The sequence below is a fragment of the Ovis canadensis genome, chromosome 6, assembly GCF_042477335.2.
Source record: "Ovis canadensis isolate MfBH-ARS-UI-01 breed Bighorn chromosome 6, ARS-UI_OviCan_v2, whole genome shotgun sequence".
In the NCBI taxonomy this organism is placed as follows: domain Eukaryota; kingdom Metazoa; phylum Chordata; class Mammalia; order Artiodactyla; family Bovidae; genus Ovis; species Ovis canadensis.
Window position 1 is genome coordinate 111,248,262 of NC_091250.1, and position 21,024 is coordinate 111,269,285.

General features: G+C 37.1%; 1 protein-coding gene across 2 annotated transcripts in view; it reads right to left on the minus strand.

Annotated features, from left to right (window-relative positions):
* The window catches only part of ANTXR2 (ANTXR cell adhesion molecule 2), a 175,218-nt gene that overhangs the window by 75,672 nt on the left and 78,522 nt on the right, over positions 1-21,024 (minus strand). For both annotated transcript variants that reach the window (XM_069594457.1, XM_069594458.1), the window contains 2 exons: positions 6,403-6,447; positions 5,401-5,493 (listed from right to left, as the gene is read on the minus strand). In XM_069594457.1, the coding sequence (XP_069450558.1) occupies positions 5,401-5,493; positions 6,403-6,447 (138 nt within the window). The remainder of the gene's footprint in view (positions 1-5,400; positions 5,494-6,402; positions 6,448-21,024) is intronic.

The following is a 21,024-nucleotide window of genomic DNA, read 5'->3' on the forward strand; positions in this document are numbered from 1 at the left end:
TAAACACACACACCTCTATACTGATGACAATGGTTGAAATAGATGGTAATGATGATGATAATTAGCATTTACTGAATAATTATCATGTGCCAAGCTGCATTTAATCCATACAAAAAATGCTATGAAGTAGATACTGTGTTTTTTGCTTCCCATGGAGGAAACAAAGATACAGAGAGGTTAAGTGATGAGCCCAAAGCCACACAGTAAGTAGCAAGACAGGGATTTGAACATGTTAGTCTGAAGTGGACAAGATGTTTCAACTAGGTTAGAATTTTACAAATATATTTTATAAAAGAAGCTAACTTTTCCTTCCAAAGTTTCCATCAAGTTTGACTAAGGACAAAAGTATGATTAAACTTTTGCCTTTGGAAGTAAAAATAATAATGTATGTTTTATCTTCAGTTTGTAAAGCAGCTCTCAGTCTTCAGTTTCTCTGCTCATATGGATATGGTTATTTGACATACACATTTTTCATTAAGGAAGACAAATCTGAAAAGACTCTGAAGAGAAGAATTCAGAGACATCAGAGATTTCTACAAATTTGGGGGAATTCGTTTCTCTGAAAACCCTGGACACTGAAAAAAAACTGCAAGGTTAAGTGATGTTTTCTTTATTTTTCAATGAAAATTGGCTAAATCTGAGCCAAATTTTTTTCAAGTGTGGGCATGTGAAGAGGATGTGGCCCCCGGAGGAAGGTTTTGTTCATCCAAGAGCAGCAGAGAAGTCTAAAAAGCAAGGATGTTACCAAAGAAGATGAAGATAAGTGAAGCTCTAACAGGAATGCCTGTCCTGGGCACACAGTGACTCACCAGTGTTAAGTAATTTCTACAAAGAAAAAATGATTAATAAGCTTTCTAAAAGCATTTTAATGACCTGAATTAGTGGACAGGAATACAGATGATTACTGTTCATAGAAAGATCTATTCACAGCTTTTTGATAAGGCTTACTTAGATGTTTTTACCTTTTTTTAACTACAATTTTAGAATAGGTTTTCAATCTCAAGTGGACCCTGTTGAGTCATTAAAATGTATCTGTATCTTTCAGTGTGATCAGTGGTACTAGAATGTTCTTTATGAGGTTGTTAAAATTGTTTTAAACACCATTAAACCTTTAGAGCTGGATAGTTGGCTTTCTTTCCAGAGAAATGACCTTCTCTTTCAAGTCAGTGTCTTCGCCTAGATTAATTAAAACTTTAAAAATCTTTAGATATATTTAAATTGAACTAAAAAATTCTAAAACCAGGACCCATCTCCTGCAGTTGTAAAGTCTCAATTCTAAGGGGAAAAAAACAAAGAAAAATAAGATACATAGTCAAATAGTATCATAACATAGAGAAGTAATTCGGAGTAGAAGTAGGTAAAATTTAGGACCATTCAGAAGTTATAGATTTTTAACTTAAGATTTTAACTAGTGTAGCATTCATAGTTGATATCACAGAGGTAATGGTAATTATATCTTTCCTCTAAATAACATTGGCACCATTCTCAGATAAAGAACATGAAGACAGTTGAACTTGAGTTCTCACCCAACATGGCATTTCTAAGGACCCAACTATTAAACAACTAAATATATGATACTAGGTTAGTGGAAAAGTCCATTTTACAACATCTTATGGAAAAAACTGAGTGAACTTTTTGGCCAACACAATATATAATTGTTGTTGCTGTTGTTTAGTCACTAAATTGCGTCCAATTCTTTTGCAACCCATGGATTGTAGCCTGCCAAGCTCCTCTGTCCATGGGATTTTCCAGGCAAGAATACTAGAGTGGGTTGCTGTTTCCTTCTCCAGGGAATCTTCCCAAGCCAGAGATTGGATCCATGTCTCTTTCACTGGCAGGCAGATTCTTTACCTTTGAGCCACCAGGGAAGCCCCAGTTATAGTTGCTGAGGTCTAAAATAAATACATTACACAAATCCATTATTCTTAGTTCATCATAGCTGTTTCATCATTATCACCATCACCACAAACAATAGCACAATCAATTCTCACTCAACTTCAAATTCTAAAGCTAGGAAACACTATATAGAGTTTTCCTTAAACTCTTAAAAACAATTAAATATATATACATGCTTATGTGTATAAATTTTAATATTTTAGTTTAACCACATTGAGATAGCCAAAAAGGATAAAAGAATAACAAGAATAGATTGCTAAAGGCAGCCTTAACAGAATTGATATATCTGACTTTTGACTATTTTTTTTAAAAGTGCAAGTCTGATAGCTAAATGTTTCCAATTCTATCTGGCTTTCATGATAAACAATGAAATTCCATAATTTCTGAGCATATTCAGAGGTTGTATCATAAAGGAGCAATTTCAGAACTGAGAAAAGAAACAAAAACAGTTTCCTGCTGAACTGCCAGAAACACATGTGAAGTCATCAAGTACTGTGGATCAGTTGTGCTAACAGCTGTTATTAACATCAGCTCAGCTCCAGCTTTCTGCAAATAGCCATTACCACAGTGTTTAAATATTTAATGTAAAGGAGAAGGAAGAAAGACTTTCTACTAAAATTCCTATACTGGCTTAAAACAACATTTAGTTACAAAGACTTATTTTTTAATTCAGATGTACCATGATTTCTATAATTCCATTTACTTTCCCTTTAAGGTTTTTTTTTTTTTTTTTTAAGGAAAATACTTTCCAGATTTGAATAGGCATGATTTTAAAACAAGGTATGTTTTCTATTTTTCCTCTCCAAGTTTAAATAAACTCATGCTTGAAAAAGTCTAATGGTGCTTAATTCTCAGTATATTTTTATTGTGTATTTTTACATATTGTGTTTCCCCTTTGTGATGCCCATATTTACTTGCTCATTTTTTTCATCATTCCCATCCTTATTTCCATCTCACTGATGGAGTAGTCCATAAAATGTAGCCAAAATTATCCATGGTTAGGGAACTTCCTTGGTGGTCCATTGGTTAAGACTTTGCCTTCCAATGCAGGGGGAGCAGATTTGATCCCTGGTCCGGGAAGTTAAGATCCCACATGCCTCGCAGCCAAAAAAACCAAAATGTAAAATAGAAACAAACAATATTGTTTCGAAAAACCAAAATGTAAAACAAATTGAACAAATTTAATAGAAACTTTAAAAATGGTCCACATTATAGAAAAAACTTAAATAATCTATGACTAAAATGGACTCTGATTTATTAACAGTAAGTGAGTCCTTCTCATAAATTTTCTTCAGCTAAAAAGAAAGGGCAGTGTAATTTCATATTAATTAAGTCAAAACTAAAACAAATAAATAAATTTCAATTCAACTAAATTTTAAATAAAAGAGTCAATAACTTAAAACTTGAAATGTGAGTTACTCAAGGATGTTCATGGCCCCATGGCTTTCCTGACCATATTCCAGTAATATGCCTTTTAACTTGGAACCCATTCAGGAGCTCGTGCATGTGCTTTTCTTTTCTGTAGAAAGAGACTTCTAATCTCTGGAATACTAGAATATTGGAATAACAAAAATCTGCCACAGCTCCTTGTGTTTTCAATAAGAATAAATATACCAGGTGGCTCAGATGGTAAAGATTTTTTTGGGCTCCAAAATCACTGCAGATGGTGACTGCAGCCATGAAATTAAAAGATGCTTACTCCTTGGAAGAAAAGTTATGACCAACCTAGATAGTATATTCAAAAGCAGAGACATTACTTTGCCAATAAAGGTCCATCTAGTCAAGGTATGGTTTATCCAGTAGTCATGTATGGATATGAGAGTTGTACTGTGAAAAAGGCTGAGCGCCGAAGAATTGATGCTTTTGAAGTGTGGTGTTGGAGAAGACTCTTGAGAGTCCCTTGCACTGCAAGGAGATCCAAGCAGTCCATTCTGAAGGAGATCAACCCTGGGATTTCTTTGGAAGGAATGACGCTGAAGCTGAAGCTCCAGTACTTTGGCCACCTCATGCAAAGAGTTGACTCATTGGAAAAGACTTGGATGCTGGGCGGGATTGGGAGGCAGGAGGAGAAGGGGACGACCGAGGATGAGATGGCTGGATGACATCACTGACTCGATGGACGTGAGTGAGTAAACTCCGGGAGTTGGTGATGGACAGGGAGGCCTGCCGTGCTGCGATTCATGGGGTCGCAAAGAGTCGGACACAACTGAACGACTGAACTGAACTGAACTGAACTCAGATGGTAAAGGACCACCTGCAATGCAGGAGACCTGGATTTCATCACCGGGTTGAAAAGATCCCCTGGAGAAGGGAGTGGCTACCTACTTCAGTACTCTTGCCTGGAGAATCCCATAGACAGAGTTGCCCGGTGGGCTACAGTCCATAGGGTGGCAAAGAGCTGGACACGACTGAGCAACTGAGCACGTATGCAATGTATTTGAACCCCACTGTCATGCGGCATTCTACATGTGTGGATTTCAAAATGGAATTCGGCTTGATATTCTGATATAAATTAGTACATGCTCACTGACAAATAGGTCATGAACAAGCAGGGAAATACATAACACAAATTGAAAATCACTCCATTCAAAGACAACTACTAACACATTGCGCTAATTCCTGTCTAACCGGTTTCCCCCTGCATACGTCTTCTTATATACATGCTTTGCCAGGATCTGTGTTTAATAATAAAGTCATGATATAAATGAGAAAATCCCTCCAATTGCTCCCTTGGGTGAGAGGCTGGCTTATCTCTGCCACTGTTAAGAGGTCAGTGCCGACAGGGCTTGCTTATTATTAATTATTCCATCACATTGAAAAATATGTCTGTGGTGAGAAGAAGACCTCATTTGATATTTAAGATATAATATTTAAGTTCTATTTTAATCCATACTTTTTGCCAGTCTAAAAATTTAATACACTCTATAAATGATATTTAATATTAATTATGATTATACATAAGTGGCAACTAAAACCTATTTTTATTTTTTAATGTAAATGTATTTCTTTTAATTAGAGGATAATTACTTTACAATATAAAAGCTGTTTTTTAAAAGCCTTAAAGGTACTTCCTCTACATTTGTGATAGGGTCATATCCACTCTACTGAATATTTTAACATTTTTTCCTCCCCAAACAGAACTTAACTATGAATCTTTTCAAAGACAAGCATTGTTGCGACTTTAAGTAGTTGGCTTCTTCAAAGCTGATGTTCTCTGTAGTCATTTTTTCCAAAACAGTGAGGAAAATCCCTAATTTTGTTTTGCCCTTTAGAATTCAGGCGTCTTATCAATGCAATCCATTGGCTAATGAAGTCAGTTCTTGCACAGTTTTGAAATGGCTAGAATTATTCTGTGGAAAAAAACTGCCCCCCAAAATACTACATGTTAAGAAAAATTGGATGGTATTGGGAAATTGAGCTGTGAAAAGTAGTTTCCATGGCTTAATAGTTATAAAAATATATATTCCAAATTAGCAGCTTCTATTTTTTTTAAGATATACCAACCTCCATTCTTTTAATTCCTCCAACACCTCGACCACCATAATAGGAAGCATCCACAGTTGGCCATTTCTTGGTAGGCAGAGGTTCTTCTTCCTCCTATGCAGATACAAGTTTTTTAAAATGTGTTTAATTAATTTCTTAAAATGCTACTTAGTCAGAACTGGCTCACATTTAGATATTTTTCTGAATAATACCACTGATATGGAAGAAATACAGTAAAAATTACACATAGCACATGTGTATACAGTTCTGATTACATGTATAAATTTCAAGTGAAGTTCTATAGAATATAAGGGCTCCCTTCATTCCACAATTCATGGAATCTACCTTATTTTACTAGGCTACCAGAAGTTGCTCCTTAACTATGAACTTCGTTTGTTTTTTCCAGACTTATTCATCATTTCATATGTAAAAAGATAAAACATTAAAATTAGGACCACATTTTAATAATCATTTAAAGTCTCAACATATGCGTAAATTTGAACCCTGCAAAATTGGTACTAAAAAGGTAGTTGAGAAGCTTTGAAAATGCACAATGTCACATTTGTTCTTGCTAACACAATATTACTAGTATATGCTATGTACTAATATAATATTTAATATATACTATATTAATAGTATGGTAATACAACATATAGCAATAATATAAAAGTAATAATAATTTTGAAGAAAGTAATAATATCTTTAAACTGCAAGCTTGGATCTTCCAACTTTTTGTAAATAAAGTAACAGCAAATTATTCATATATTGGTATAAAAAGTAAATTAAATCTCTATGTACTATTGCTCCTGATGGCCAGTCTATGTTTATCAATGAATGAAGGTCCCATCTTCTAACATGTAAAAGAAACCACAAGGTTTAAAAAATAACAAGTGACTTTCATAAACTCAAAAGTCAATATATCAGAGTTATCTAACAACAGCATAACTGATCATATCTGGGCATAATATCTAAACACACACACACAAGAAAAATACCCACATCACTTATTAAGCACTCATTTACCTCTTTTGGTGCAGATGGTGGTGGTGGAGGAGGATCCTTGATAACCTGTACAAAAAAAAAAAAAAATTAAATGTAGGAACTTCAGTGGCATCGAGAAGAGACAATAAGAATGTATAAAATAATTAGATTAGTAAAATACTGTGGTGGTGCCAAAGATGTCCCTGATCAACTTAGCCTCTCAATACTTATGCCCCTATCACCCTTTGAAACTGGGTTTTTTTAACTAGCTTTTGACTAACTAGCAACTACTAGTAGTTTTTTTTTTTTTTTAAGGAACTAGCTAACCAACCAGCACATTCACTCATTTTATCTTTATGATATAGATACATTATAGCTTCATTTTTCAGGTGAATAAATACCTCAGGTCAAATACCTTTCACTAGGTGTTTCTTCTAATGTTAAAATGCAAACATTTTTCACTAGATTACAGCTTGTTCCCTCAAATGGAGAGGGTATTTACTAGCAAAGTCTTCCTGCTGTGATTCAATGATTCTTTTCAAATTGATGATAAAAAATCAGCTTGTATTAGATGAGATAAGGGAAATGAACAAACTCTCTTTCCCCACCTTTTTTTTTCCTAGAAACAAATCAACCTCTTAGCTAAGATTCCTTTCCTTAGTGGATGATTTCATGAAGTCTGATATGGTTAATTCTTTATGTGAGAGGAATATAGACTGAAATCTGATTTAAATGATCTTCACTGGTATTGGGGTGTCTGGACTTTCATACCACCCTGACAGAAAATGACTGACCAAGTGTCAATGGCTTCTGATAATTCAGGTACACATCCAAGTCTGTATACTAAGAAGGAAAACTCTGAAAATATAACTGCTCCACTTCACTTAAGGTCAAATGTTTCCATTCTGTTATTAGATGCTTAAAATTTTAAAAGAGTAGCTTTGAAGATGAATATCATCAAAGAATTCTTGTACTGCACCAGTATCTTCCTGTTATCATGAGTATGCTTTTATTTATTTTTTAAACTTTTTATTTTGTATTGGGCTGCGACTCATGGGATCGCAAAGAGTCGGACACGACTGAGCGACTGAACTGAACTGATAGCCAATTAACAAACAATGTTATAATAGTTTCAGGTGAACAGTAAAGGGACTCAATCATGCATATACATGTATCCATTTTCCCCCAAACTCTCCTCCCATCCAGGCTGCCATATAACATTGAGGAGAGTTCCATGTGCTATATAGTAAGTCCATCTTGGTTATCCAGTTTAAATATAGCAGTGCATACATGGTCCATCCCAAACTCCCTAACTATCCCTGAATATGTTTTTTACAGACTGCTTATATTTTAAAGATATATACTAAATCACTTCCAGGTTAATGATATAATTCTGATATTTTCACCAAAATAATTTGAGGCGGGAAGCGAATAGAGTTACAGATGAAATAAGATTAGCCATAATTGAGAATCACTGAAGCTGTTTGAAGAAGACATGGAGGATTCATTATTTTACTCTTTCTCTTTGCATATGTTTGAAATTTTCCATAATGAAAGGTTTTTTAAAAATATTTAGAGAACTGACTCATAATCTTTTATATATATATTACTTTGATCATTCTAATTTTGGTTTAGATCTAAATCTCAGGAAGAAAAAAACAGGCAGTAAACACAATCACATGGATATAACTGGACAGTAATTTAATCTGATTGAATCTCAAACTAATTCATCATAGCATTTGAATGCTACAAGAAATGCTGTTATTTTCACTTAACCCTTTTATTATCCAAGTTCATTTTATCAATAACCTAAAGTTCCAGTTCATTTTGGTAATATCGAAGGATAGAAATCTGTAAATTTTGAGATTTAGCCCAGAAATAAATGCCAAGAGAGGATAAAGATTTAAAATAATACTGTAGTAAAATAAGACAAAGGTTAGCATGCTACAGATGCATTTTTCCTTTATAAGAAGGAAGCACTCAGCTTATCTACAGGGCATGAATAGAGATGCAAATGCAGAGAATGGATTTGTGGGCAAGGCGAGGGGAAAGGAGAGAGTGGGGCGAACTGAGAGAGTGGCACTGACGTATGTAACTAGCATGTGTAAAACAGAGAGCTAGGCAACAGCAACCCACTCCAGTGCTCTTGCCTGGAAAATCCCATGGACGGAGGAGCCTGGTGGGCTGCAGTCCATGGGGTTGCTAAGAGTCGGACACGACTGAGCGACTTCACTTTCACTTTTCACTTTCATGCATTGGAGAAGGACATGGCAACCCACTCCAGTGTTCTTGCCTGGAGAATCTCAGGGACGGCGGAGCCTGGTGGGCTGCCGTCTATGGGGTCACACAGAGTCGGGACTGAAGCGACTTAGCAGCAGCAGCAATGGGAAACTGCACAGGGAGCTAAGCTCGCTGCTCTATGATGACCTAGAGGGGTGGGATGGGAGTGGAGGGTGGAAGGAAAGCTCAAGAGAAAGGGGATATATGTATACGTAGAGCTGACTCACTTTGTTGTACAGCAGAAACTAGCACAACACTGTAAAGCCACTTACACTTCAATGACAAAACAAAATTTAAAAATAAAATAACAGTAATCTAGAAAATAAATTAATACAAGTATGGCAAATAAAAAAAAAAAAGCACGCATGTCATTATCAACGTGCATGTCCAAAATAAATGAAAACCAGATCAGTCAATATTTCACACTCAACAGAGTCAAAACCAACTTAATTACCTTCATTTATCAGCTAATTCTTCTTCCTATCTTCCCTGTTTCTTTCAAGTAAATCATTTTCTTTGAAATTGCAGCCTTAAAATTTTCTCATAATCTATAATTTATTCTTGCCTCTCAATGACTTAACCAAATCATTTACCATGTCCAACAGACTTTTTGAAATATTCCAGTCTCTGCAGTGTGTGTGTGTGCGTCTGTCTCTCTCTCCCCACATTCCTATCTTTTCCTCTCCTTTCCCCACCATGAATTCCCCAGTCTTCTCAAAGTAGTTCAGATTTCCTTAATATGCAGGGATGCCTGTTTCTTCTCCCCTAGCATTGATCACAATTGATAATTTTATCCAACTCCAAAACACTGTAACTTCTACGAGAATGAATTTTATGTCTGCTTTGTTCCTAATTATATTCCCAGAACGTAGCAAAGTGTCTAGCAGAAAAGAAGGGAAGAAAGGAAGTTAGAAAGAGAGAAAAGGGAGTAAGGCAGGAAAGAGAAAAGAAAATGGAAGAAGAGAGAATGAGGAAGGAGTAGGGAAGAAAGAAAGGAAGGAAGGAAGGAGGGCAGGAGAGAGGAGAAGAGGAAGGAAGCAGGGAGGAAAAGGAAGGAAGCGAGGGGAAAAGAAGGAGGGAAGGCAGGAGGAGAGGAAGATGACAGGAAGAAGGAAGGATTCTTTACATTCCATTGCCATTCAGTTCAGTTCGGTTCAGTCACTCAGTCGTGTCCAACTCTTTGCAACACCATGGACTGCAGCATGCCAGGCTTCCCTGTGCATCACCAACTCCCGGAGCTTGCTCAAACTCATGTCCATTGAGTCGGTGATGCCATCCAACCATCTCATCCTCTGTTGGCCCCTTCTCCTCCTACCTTCAACCTTTCCCAGCATCAGGGTCTTTTCTAATGACTCAGTTCTTTGCATCAGGTGGCCAAAGTATTGGAGCTTTAGCTTCAACATCAGTCCAGTGAATATTCAGGACTGATTTCCTTTAGGATGGACTGGTTGGATCTCCTTGAAGTCCAAGGGACTCTCAAGAGTCTTCTCCAGTACCACAGTTCAAAAGTATTAATTATTCGGTGCTCAGCTTTCTTTATAATCCAACTCTCATATCCACTCCCATTATCATTACCTAAAATCATGAACTTGAGAGTCTTTGGACCTTAAAAATATCTAGCACAATATTTTTCAACTTCCCCAATGCATCCAACCAGAACTTCATTATTCTCAAAAATCCCCACCTAGTTGTCATCCAACTATGTCTGAATTCCTGCAATAAAGAGAAATTCACTACTTCACTAAGCAATTCATTCCACTGGCAAGGAACCCATATCATATGAAAATTTTTCCCCTAAATGAAGCCAAAGCCTCCTTCTTCATAGTTTCCACTTTTTAGCCCTGATCCTACAGTGTGAAATGTATACACACACAGAGAGACAACTATTTTTAATTCCAGAAGACAGAGTTTCCTGTTTTTGAATACTAACCATATATCATCTGAGAGCTAAACCTCACAATCATTTTTCATGTAATGGTCTGAGATATTGGGTGATCTTGGTCAGTTTCTTTAGTATGTATTCATTTGTACAATATCTCAAAGTGTAGATTCTAGAACTGATAAATAGCATTTTAAGTGTGGCCAAGCCATTAATTAAAGGCATGGTACTCAGGAAAAACAGATGCACCCCTGGCAGTCCTCACCTTCATTCCATGCATTTTAATTAATAACATATTGAAAACTAGGATTGATCTATAATTACCATAGCTTTATTTTGGCATTAATGTCTACAAGCTTTGTATGTGTGTGTGTGCGAAGTCGCTTTAGTCGTGTCCGACTCTTTGCAACGCTATGAACGGCAGCCTGCTAGGCTCCTCTGTCCATGGGATTCTCCAAGGAAGAATACTGCAGTGGATTGTCATGCCCTCCTCCAGAGGATCTTCCTGACACAGGGATGGAACCTGTGTCTCATTATGTCTCCTGCATTGGCAGGCAGGTTCTTTACCACTAGAGCCACTTGGGAAGCCCCTACATGTTTTACTTGTAGCTAAATTATACATGCAGCTTGCTTCTCTATCTCTAACTCACCCTTCATTCTAATCTATGCAGCCAGGTCAGTATTTTTCTAAGCTTGTTGTTTGCTGTTCAGTCTCTAAGTTGTGTCTGACTCTTTGCAATCCCATGGACTGCTCCTCTGACCTTCACCATCTCCCGAGTTTGCTTAGATTCGTGTCCATTGAGTTGGTGCTGCTATTCAATCATCTCATCCTCCGCTGCCCTCTCCTCTAGCCTTCAATCTTTCCCAGCATCAGGGTCTTTTCCAGTGAGTCAGTTCTTCACATCAGGTGGCCAAGTATTTGAGCTTCAGCTTCAGCATCATTCCTTATAATGAATATTCAGGGTTGACTTCCTTTAGAATTGACTGGTGTGATCTTCTTGCAGTTCAAGGGACTCTTGAGAAGTTTAATTGATTGCAATAGGAGCTTAATTGATCTTTTCTCTAGTCAAAATGGATCAAATGCTCCAGTGCCCACAACTGAAATCAAGGAATTACTGAATTTTGGGAAGAACCTTACACATCACGCTTCTACTCAGTTTTGCAAATTATTATAAAGTGCTCTAGCGTTCTTTCACTGGGAAGAGCCTAAGGTACCTCCATTCCTAAGTCTAAGTTTAATATACGGTACTCATTTCATTTCCTTGTGAGGATTTTAAATTTACTCTGGTCACTACATGTACATCTTGTACTGGTATATGAATTTCTGAGAACTGAAACAGTATCCCCAATCCTATATTATACTATGTGCGTGTGCATGCTCAGTTGCTTCAGTTGTGTCTCTTTGCGACTCTATGGACTGTAGCCTGCCAGGATCCTCTGTCCATGGGATTCTCCAGGCCGGAACACTGGACTGGGTTGTCATGCCCTCCTCCAGGGGATTTTCCCAACCCAGGGATGCAACCCACATCTCTTATGTCTCCTGCACTGGCAGGCAGGTTCTTTACACGAGTGCCGCCTATACCCCCTTGAGAATTACTGACCATCCACCTCCATAACACCTCTTTTTTTATGTCATATTTATCATGCTCATTATCCTGCATAGCATCAAGTTTTAGCATCGATATGGGCAAGTCAAGTTTCAATTTAAAATCCTCATCTAAACGATGCTTGACAACCTCACAACAGGATAATGGAGGCATTTTTACCTTCTTTATCAGAGACTCTTTATCTGTTATCAGCCACAACCCGGAAAACAAAAAGTCCTTTTTCAGTGCACGAGTCCTCTTGCACGCTCATTGTTCAAATGCCTTAGCATGGCCCTCAATTCAGCCCTAACACTCTATCTACAAAATCTCTGTTTGTATACCTCTAACTCCAAATTGACTGAAGACCCCTTTGCTACCCCCAATAAAATGACCATTTCCATATTAAGTCCCTTCCATCCTTCATATAGTCTACCAACTTTCCATTCCATTATCTAGAAACTTTAAAACTTTTAACAATATAAACATTACCACCCAGTTGAACCATTCATGCTTCATCAATTTGGCTTTATATATTTATTTTGGAATTTTTCCACTACCCCTCAGAAGTGTTGATTTCTTAGGGGCAATATCATTTCTCCCTCTTTATAATATCACAGTGCCTAATAAAGTGCTGTGAAAACAACAAATATTAAAAACATGATTGAAAGTGAGTTGAAGGAACTAGTTGAGAATGTTTGCAAAGGCTCATAGCCAACCTCTAAATTTATTTTTTTTAATGGAGAAAAAAGATATAAATGATAACTGATAAAGATTTCCATGAAAATAAAATATTGCTAGTACCAAAGAAAGTGAAGTATCAAATTTCTCTTTTGACTAAGAAAGTCCAAGAGCTAATGAACTCAAAGGGAAAATATAAGCCCATGCTAAGTTTCTTCATCTGGGAAATAAATTTGATTCACTATAGGTCCTTTCCAAAATGAAAATTCTAATAGAATGATAAAGACAAAATATGTACCACAATATTTCCAACAGGTCTTTTGCTTCTATGCCTTTACGTAATTAAGTAGGCCATATGTCTACATGTATTTGTATTCACCTTATTTCAGAAAAGAACATTAGGGTTTGTTTTTCCAATAACGTGTAATTAATTGTATGTATGACTAAATGCATGACTTATTATAAATTTAAATTGACTTTGAAATCCTGGCAAGTATACTTTCTACATTGTTAACAATGGAAAAAAAAACCCTTAAAATTCTGCATAAATAAAATTTTGATCTTGTAGATTAAAAGACACAACCACCACCACAACAAATAACAGCACTTTCAGAAACTGAAACAGACCCAAGGCTCATCGGTGTGCTGTTAATACTATTAACAATAACCACATTTTATTGGTGCTGGCATATGCCACACACTCTATATTTCTTTCATTTCATAACAATGCTATGTAGTTACTATGCTTATTTTAAATATAAGGAGAGGGAGGCTCTGAATTCAGTAACGTGTCCAAGGATATATAGAGAAAACATTAGAATTCGTATTTAAACCCAGAATGCTGGTCCACCTACCTCCAAACTCTGGGTTCAACTTTCTCTGGCACATGACATTCTCTTAAAATAAGGTTTGGATTGCCAAGGGAGAGGGTACAGGAGAAAAGGTTTAAGATGTGTTGAGAAGTACACTACTTGGTGGGATGGACTGATGGTTAGATAGATGAATAGGTAGATAAGATAGATAGACAAACAGATACAAATTAATATTTATGGTAACTGTATGAGACAGATGCTATCATCCTCATTTTATAGGGACATAACATATTCATTCACATGCCCAACATCATTGCCCTAGAAATGTTGGAACAGGAAATAAATGTTGTGTGTGTTTGATGTTTGTAAATGCTCCATCTCTCCATTGTACCACACAGCCTCATAAGTAACAAAGGAGAGTGAAGATAATCTGAAGTCATTCAGTCCAAAAGACAAAAATGGCAAAAGTCTGTGTCCACTGATGTCCCTACATTTCAGTAAAGTTAGTGCAGGAGAAAAAGAAACCTGATAGTTGTCCAAATACATTAAAAAATAACAGTCGTGAGAATCCCATTCTTGTATTAAATAGTGCAAGAACACTCATCTCAGAAAAGGATGTATTCGTATGCACCATATTTTATGAGAATTTGCAGATTTTAAAAGGCATAATATTGCCTAGTTGCCAGGATTTTTTCTACTTAGCATCCTTCAACTCGATATTGAAGATTCTGGAAAACACTTTCACCACTTTATGAACCATATGCAGAGTTTGATTCTTCTCCAATTTTTTTTTCATTTGTTATTATCATCATCAGAGAGGATTATATCTCATCTACTTAGCTGCTAGAATGAAGATTTCAGTTTGGAGGAGAGCCGATTTAAAAAAAAAAAAAGAAAAAGTTAGCTGCTTCAGGCAACAGTCCTTTTGATCTGCTCATTAACACTTTTCAAATGTTCGAGTGATGTGGGCATTCTTTGCGCTAGAAAATGTCAGCACTGGAGCCTGCAGCCAGCTTGATGCAATCATATGTTCCGATATTCAGAAAAGAGTGAAAAGAACTGTCAACAGTGAACTGCCTTGGATTAAAAAAAAAAAAAAAAGATACTGTGTAATGACTGGAGATCAAATAGTATTTCAGAAGTGACTCTTGCCAGTGACAGAAACAAATGCCCAATATTTCAGCAATGTCATCTAAGTACCTAAGGGTCCACAGACTTCAAGAACTCATTCTTAGTGTGTACAAAAACTTGTTTAAAATACATGTGGGACTTCCTTTCACTCTTCCCTTTCTTTTTTGATAAGATCATAGAACAAGTGCAATGCCTTTCCTCTCGTGAATACAAAGTTCTCTGCCATTAGTGTTTGGGAAGTCCTTTTCCAAATCCCACAAAAGTGAGTTGCTTTCAACAATGAGGCCAAGATATGGTCGGGTTATCTGCCTCCCTTTCCTTTCCTCCTTGACAGACTCACCAATGTTCAAAGAGACTGCTTTGAATAAACAAATAATAGTGGGAAGTCTGGATAATAAATATAATTTTAAATGCCTAATGAGGACTGGGAAGAACAATGTGAGTGTGCTTTGAAGGGTTGGGGAGCATGCATGCTCAGTTGTGTCCAACTCTTTTGCAACCCCATGGACTGTAGCCTGCCAGGCTCCTCTGTCCATGGACTTCTCCAGACAAGAATACTGGAGTGGGTTGCCATTTCCTCCTCCAGGGCATCTTTCCGACCCAGGAATCGAACCTGCATCTTTTCTATCAGCAAGCATATTCTTTAATACTGGGCCACCTGGGAAGCCCCGTGAGAGTGTATTCTCCTGGAGTTAAGTAAAGGTACTGCCATCAAGCTAAATAAACTAAGACTGGGAAGAGTGTGATAACCTGTTTTGTAATGATGCTCTGTTGTAAAACATCACCGTAGAACCAATAACTACTAACATCACACTCTATTTCAAAGAGGCAACCAAACTTAAATCATTTTAATTAATGGTACAAGGAAGGCATATTAAAATTTAAATTCCTTCTGTTTTATTGTGCATTTTTTTTTAAAAGAAAATCAGGCTGCTCTCAAAGTAACCCAATAAAGGCACCAAGAGCCCTCCTCAACAATAAAAAACAAGTGCAATGTAGAAGCATTATTACTATTTAGAAAGAACAGCACAGCTGTTGCTGGCTAAGAAAATGATTCTATATAGCTCTAGTCAGATATATCCTCATCATGAAAGCCCAGCTTACTTGTAAGTAAATTGGGCTTTAAAAAGATAAGTTTTTAAAATGGTTTTTTAAAAAGATTTATGAGATCTTTATGCAATGTCTTAAATGTACTGAGGAAAAATGAGCTTGCAGTTTTCCCTTGTGGATGGAGAACTTCGGCCAAGGACACTAGAGCAAAGTGAACATTTATCATTTCCAGCATATTCAGATATTTATTTGCAGCTGGATAACACACTCTAATTGACAACACTCCAGAAAGTCTTTGTTTGCCACCTCATTAGCCTTACATCTGTAATTTTGCAGAATGCCCAGTTCTTCCAAATGATGCAACTAAAGGACGGTCAGTTCTGCTATCCTGGAGTAAAACAAACCTGCCGTAAACTCAACACATCTTATGAGTTAAACAGTGATATAAAGAGCCATATTTTCTGATATCTCCCTCATGATTCAATACATGATTGTTTTTAACTTCTCCCCTTTTTCAATCTAAGGAAAAGGAAGGATGCTGCTGACATCTTTGTTATAGAAAAGCAGTTGTAAAGGATGGATGTGAGGTTATTCAATGAGTAGGAAACAGAATCATAAACAGGTTGTGAGAAATTACTTTACACAAAAATGAGAACTTCCCCCTTGATGGAATAGTTTGCAAACTCAACATACTCTATAGTTCAGTAATGATAGTGCCTAAAAGTTCCAGCTTTGCATGAGGGTTCTACTATTATCACTACTATTACTACTACTACAAGATAAAGTTCTCCAAAGATGATTGATTTAGATCCTATTTGCCATGGAAAACCTAGGCATACAGAGGACACAAATCTGCAACATTTTAACCTGTCTTTAATGATATCACCTGTCTCTTTTATCCTTGAATATACTCATTAAATGAATTGAAAGATTTAATATTTTAAAATAGCCTCATATTAAAAGCATCACTGGTAGCCAGATAGTCTATTTGGGGAGTTTTTTCCTAACCTTTTTTATTCTGTGTTACTCTTTGGCAAGCTGATTATAGCGGACCAATGAACCCCTTCCTAGACTAAACAAGCTAAATTAAAATACACAGGATTAAAAGGAATCCAATTGTATTGAAATATAACTGTCAAATCTACTTTTAAAAGCAAGAAACCAGATCTGTGAAACAGAAATACTAGGTACTTCTTTATTAATTCATCAAATAATGAAATATAATAGTAGGTCTAGGAACTATCATGATTTCTTGAAGTTTAATCGACTTACAATAGTTTTCCATGTATAGCACAGTGGTTCAATATTTTTATATCATAGAAAGTTATCACAATAAAACTATTTTGTCTGTTCCATACATTATATCCTCATGACTAATTTATCTTATAACTTGTATTCTGGACCTCTTAATCCCCTTCACCCATCCCTCACCCCTTCCCCTCTGGCAACCACTTGTTTGTTCTCTGTATCCATGTCGTCTTCTGTTTGGTTATTTTTGTTCCTTTGTTTTGTTTTCTAGATTGCACAAATAAGTGGAAACATATAGTATTTGTCTTTCTCTCTCATAATCTTGAAATAGTGGTACGTATCTGAATATGAACAGGACTGTACTGGTTTCTACCATCAAATAACAAGCACCCTGAGAAAGCTGACCACCTTTTGCTGTCAATGGGTTCTAATAACATATATGTCTTGGATACTTCTTAAAATAGGAAACCTGTTTCTTCAACAAATCCCTGTCACTCTGAAACAGTGAGTAAATTTTACTCAGTATATAAAGTATTACGCATATTTACTTGACAGTTGACCCAAAACGAAACAGAATGGTAACTCTAATTTTAAAGAACACACAGGGTTTTAACTGCCACAGAATCACTGCAAACATTTTAAGAATATTTCCTTATCTCCCATCTTACAACTTCCTGCACTCCATAGACAGATTTTGTAATGAGTTGATCCGAAAACATATTCCATAAGAATTCCCCAAAATCAACAGCCCTGAGCAGTGATCCCCAGCTCTGGAGAATATCAGAATCATGTAGGGAATCTGTTAGATCTTTAATGCTGCAATAACAAATTACCACACGCTTAGTGGCTTAACACAAGAGAAATTTATATTCCTACAGTTCTAGATGCCAGGAGTCCAAACTGAGTCTTCTAACTAAAGTCTGGGGTCATCAGAGCCGGTTCCTTCTGCAGCCTCCAGGGGTTTCTCACTCCTTGCCCTTCCCAGCTCCTGGTGACTGCCAGCATTCCCTGCCCAGAAGCTTCATCGCTTTGGTCTCTGCCTCCACGGTCACACTGCCTTCTCCCCATCTGTGGTCTTATCTCCTCTGTCAACCTCTTATATGGGCACAGTGACGGTATTTAGAAACAGCTAGGTCATTCTGGATGATCTCCCTATTTCAAGATCCTGAATTTGATCGTATCTGTAAAGTCTCTTTTGCCATAGAAGACAACGATCATGGACACCTTAGCATAGGGGCTATCCTAAACTATACTGATCCCTGGAGACGTCTCACCCAATCATCCTTTCCCCTCGGAGAGAGACACCACAGATGGAAATCTGAGAGCAACGACTCTGAAAGCCTTCCAGTTACTAGGAGCAGAAAAAAAATCTGGGCTAAGACATAGGTAACACTGTCATCTCTGAATCATTAATTAGATATCTGTGAAATTTTAATCTCTGAAAAATGAATGGTTAAATTATTTCACAAGATATTTTTTAAAAATATGAAATGATTCAACGAAGAATGTGTGACAGATATGGGTGCCTCTGTTCAGGGTTTTTTTCCATTCCAGGATTTCTATCTCAATAAGAGCTTCTAAGCATATGATTCCCAAGGAGGTGATGGCTGACATAGTCTAAATGTGCCTGAAAACAGACATTTAAGCTGTTTAATCATATTTCAGTTGAAAGACCAAATGTTTGCCCCAGTACTTAAAAGACACTCAAACAAAAGAAATTTACACAACACCAAGCTGAAATAAGGACCTCTCTGGTGACTCAGACAGTAAAGAATTGACCGGCAATGCGGGAAACCCAGGTTCAATCTCTAGGTTGGGAAGATCCTCTGGAGAAGGGAGTTGCAACCCACTCTGATATTCTTGCTTGGAGATTTCCATGGACAGAGGCTACAGTCCATGGGGTTGCAAAGAGTTAGACACAACTGAGTGACTTACACTAAGCTGAAATAAATGCATTTCATTTTCTATTAAAAAGAATTATTACCAGTAATAGCTGATAGTCAAAGTTCAAAATAATCCCTAATAATCGAACGTTGCTAACAATTAACTAATCATATTCTAATACCAGCACTGTGGAAATGTGTTCTCTAAACATAATCAAATAAATAAATATCCTGCAGTTGTACCATCATAGTACACCTTCAGTTATACTCAAGATCTTGTTTTTCATAAGGTTATGGTTTCCTTTGACCCTTCCTTTTTACATCACCTCCTCATCTTTCTCTAATTGATTTAGCTTACTTGTTGTATACCAACTCTCTATACTTTGTTAGAAATACTTTGCTTAGGCTATATCTTTTTTTAAACACAAATGTTAAAGGTTACACTCCATTCACAGTTATTACAAAATAATGGCCATATTCCTTGTGTTGTATAATACATCCTTGTAGCCTAACTTATACCCAATAGTTTGTACTCCCCACTCCCCCCATTCCTACGTTGCCCCTCCCCTGCCCACTGCCATATCTAAGGCTCACTGTCTATTACTGGCTTGTATTTCAATAGCTGATGGATCTCAGTTGGGTAAGACTTAATCCCCACTGGGACCAGATCTCAGCACCATGTACAGCAAGTAAAGCTTCTTTCAGGGGATCAGTGATCAAATCTTTCCAGTGTATTCTCCTCACCCCTGGGATGAGTTCAAACTTCCTCAAAGAATAGGAAGGTTCATGCCTAGATCCTAAACCATCTTTCACCACTCCTTTCCCTGGCACGCTAGACCTCAGCCTAGGACATCTCAAAGCATGTCTGAATAACTTGTAATTCCACACACACTTTATAGGAAATGTCCCTCATCAACTGCCAAAGTCTTGTTCAATATTCAAAATCAGTTTGGAATCGGCAGCTCCACCCAGTTTCCCTGAAACAATCCCTCAATTCTGGCAAATCCCTCTTTCCTTTGTGTTCCTGACATGTGTTGCTCCTGGCATACTCATGAACCTTCATTCTCACTTTCTCTACCATTCTGTGCTTCATATTAAAATATGAGTTTCCATATCATATGGTAGTCATTTCTGAACCCCTAATTCCAAGCCCAGCACTCGCTCAGATTACTAAGGGCTGAATGCAGAATTTTGCCTCTACTTTCTCTCTGCTTTTAAATCTGTGTTTTTAGGGAACATTTGTTCTGATTCATTTATGTGCTCAGTCGGTCAGTAATGTCTGATTCTTTGTGGCCCTGTGAACTGTAGCCCAGCAGGCTCCTCGGTCCATAGGATTTTCCAGGCAAGAATACTGGAGTGGGTTGCCATTTCTTACATTTTCTTACTGACCCAGGGATCGAACCAGCATCTCATATCTTCTGCATTGGCACGTGGGTTATTTACTACTAGTGCCACCTGGAAAGCCCAATTCATTTATTTTTAGATCTAAATGCAAGTTCATACTCAAGGCTAACTGCTCTGTAGTCTATATTTCTAAATGTAAAATATGGATGATTCTCTCTATTAAATAAGTTTCAGAAATTAGTAAGCATTCATGATGTTTCTGTAAATAGGAAGCTCTCCTGACATCCTAAAAACACACCTTAATGGTGTCCCTCTCCACCCTGCATAAAGAAATATAATTCCTGATTCCCAGTCTGCAGAGTTTCAGGGATGGAATGGATCTATTCTCACTACCTGATGATCGAAACCCCTCTATAACATCCCATGTTTCGGTGAAGACTTCATTTGATTACATGAACTGTTACGGTAAAGAAACTGCCTACTAAACAGAAGACTTGGGTTTGATCCCTGGGTTAGGAAAATCCTCTGGAGAAGGAAATGGCAACTCACTCCAGTGTTCTTGCCTGGGAAATTCCACGGACAGAGGAACCTGGCAGGCTACAGTCCAGGGTGTTGCAAAAGAGTCAGACACAACTTAGCAAGTGAGCAGGCATGCAGCAACCTCACAAAGAAGCCCAGTTCAGTCTTCTCACGTGTCCTTTTAAAAAACCATATACTTTGACACTTTTGAGCCCTCTGGTCAATATAAAAATGCAAAGTAACAAAAGAATGAA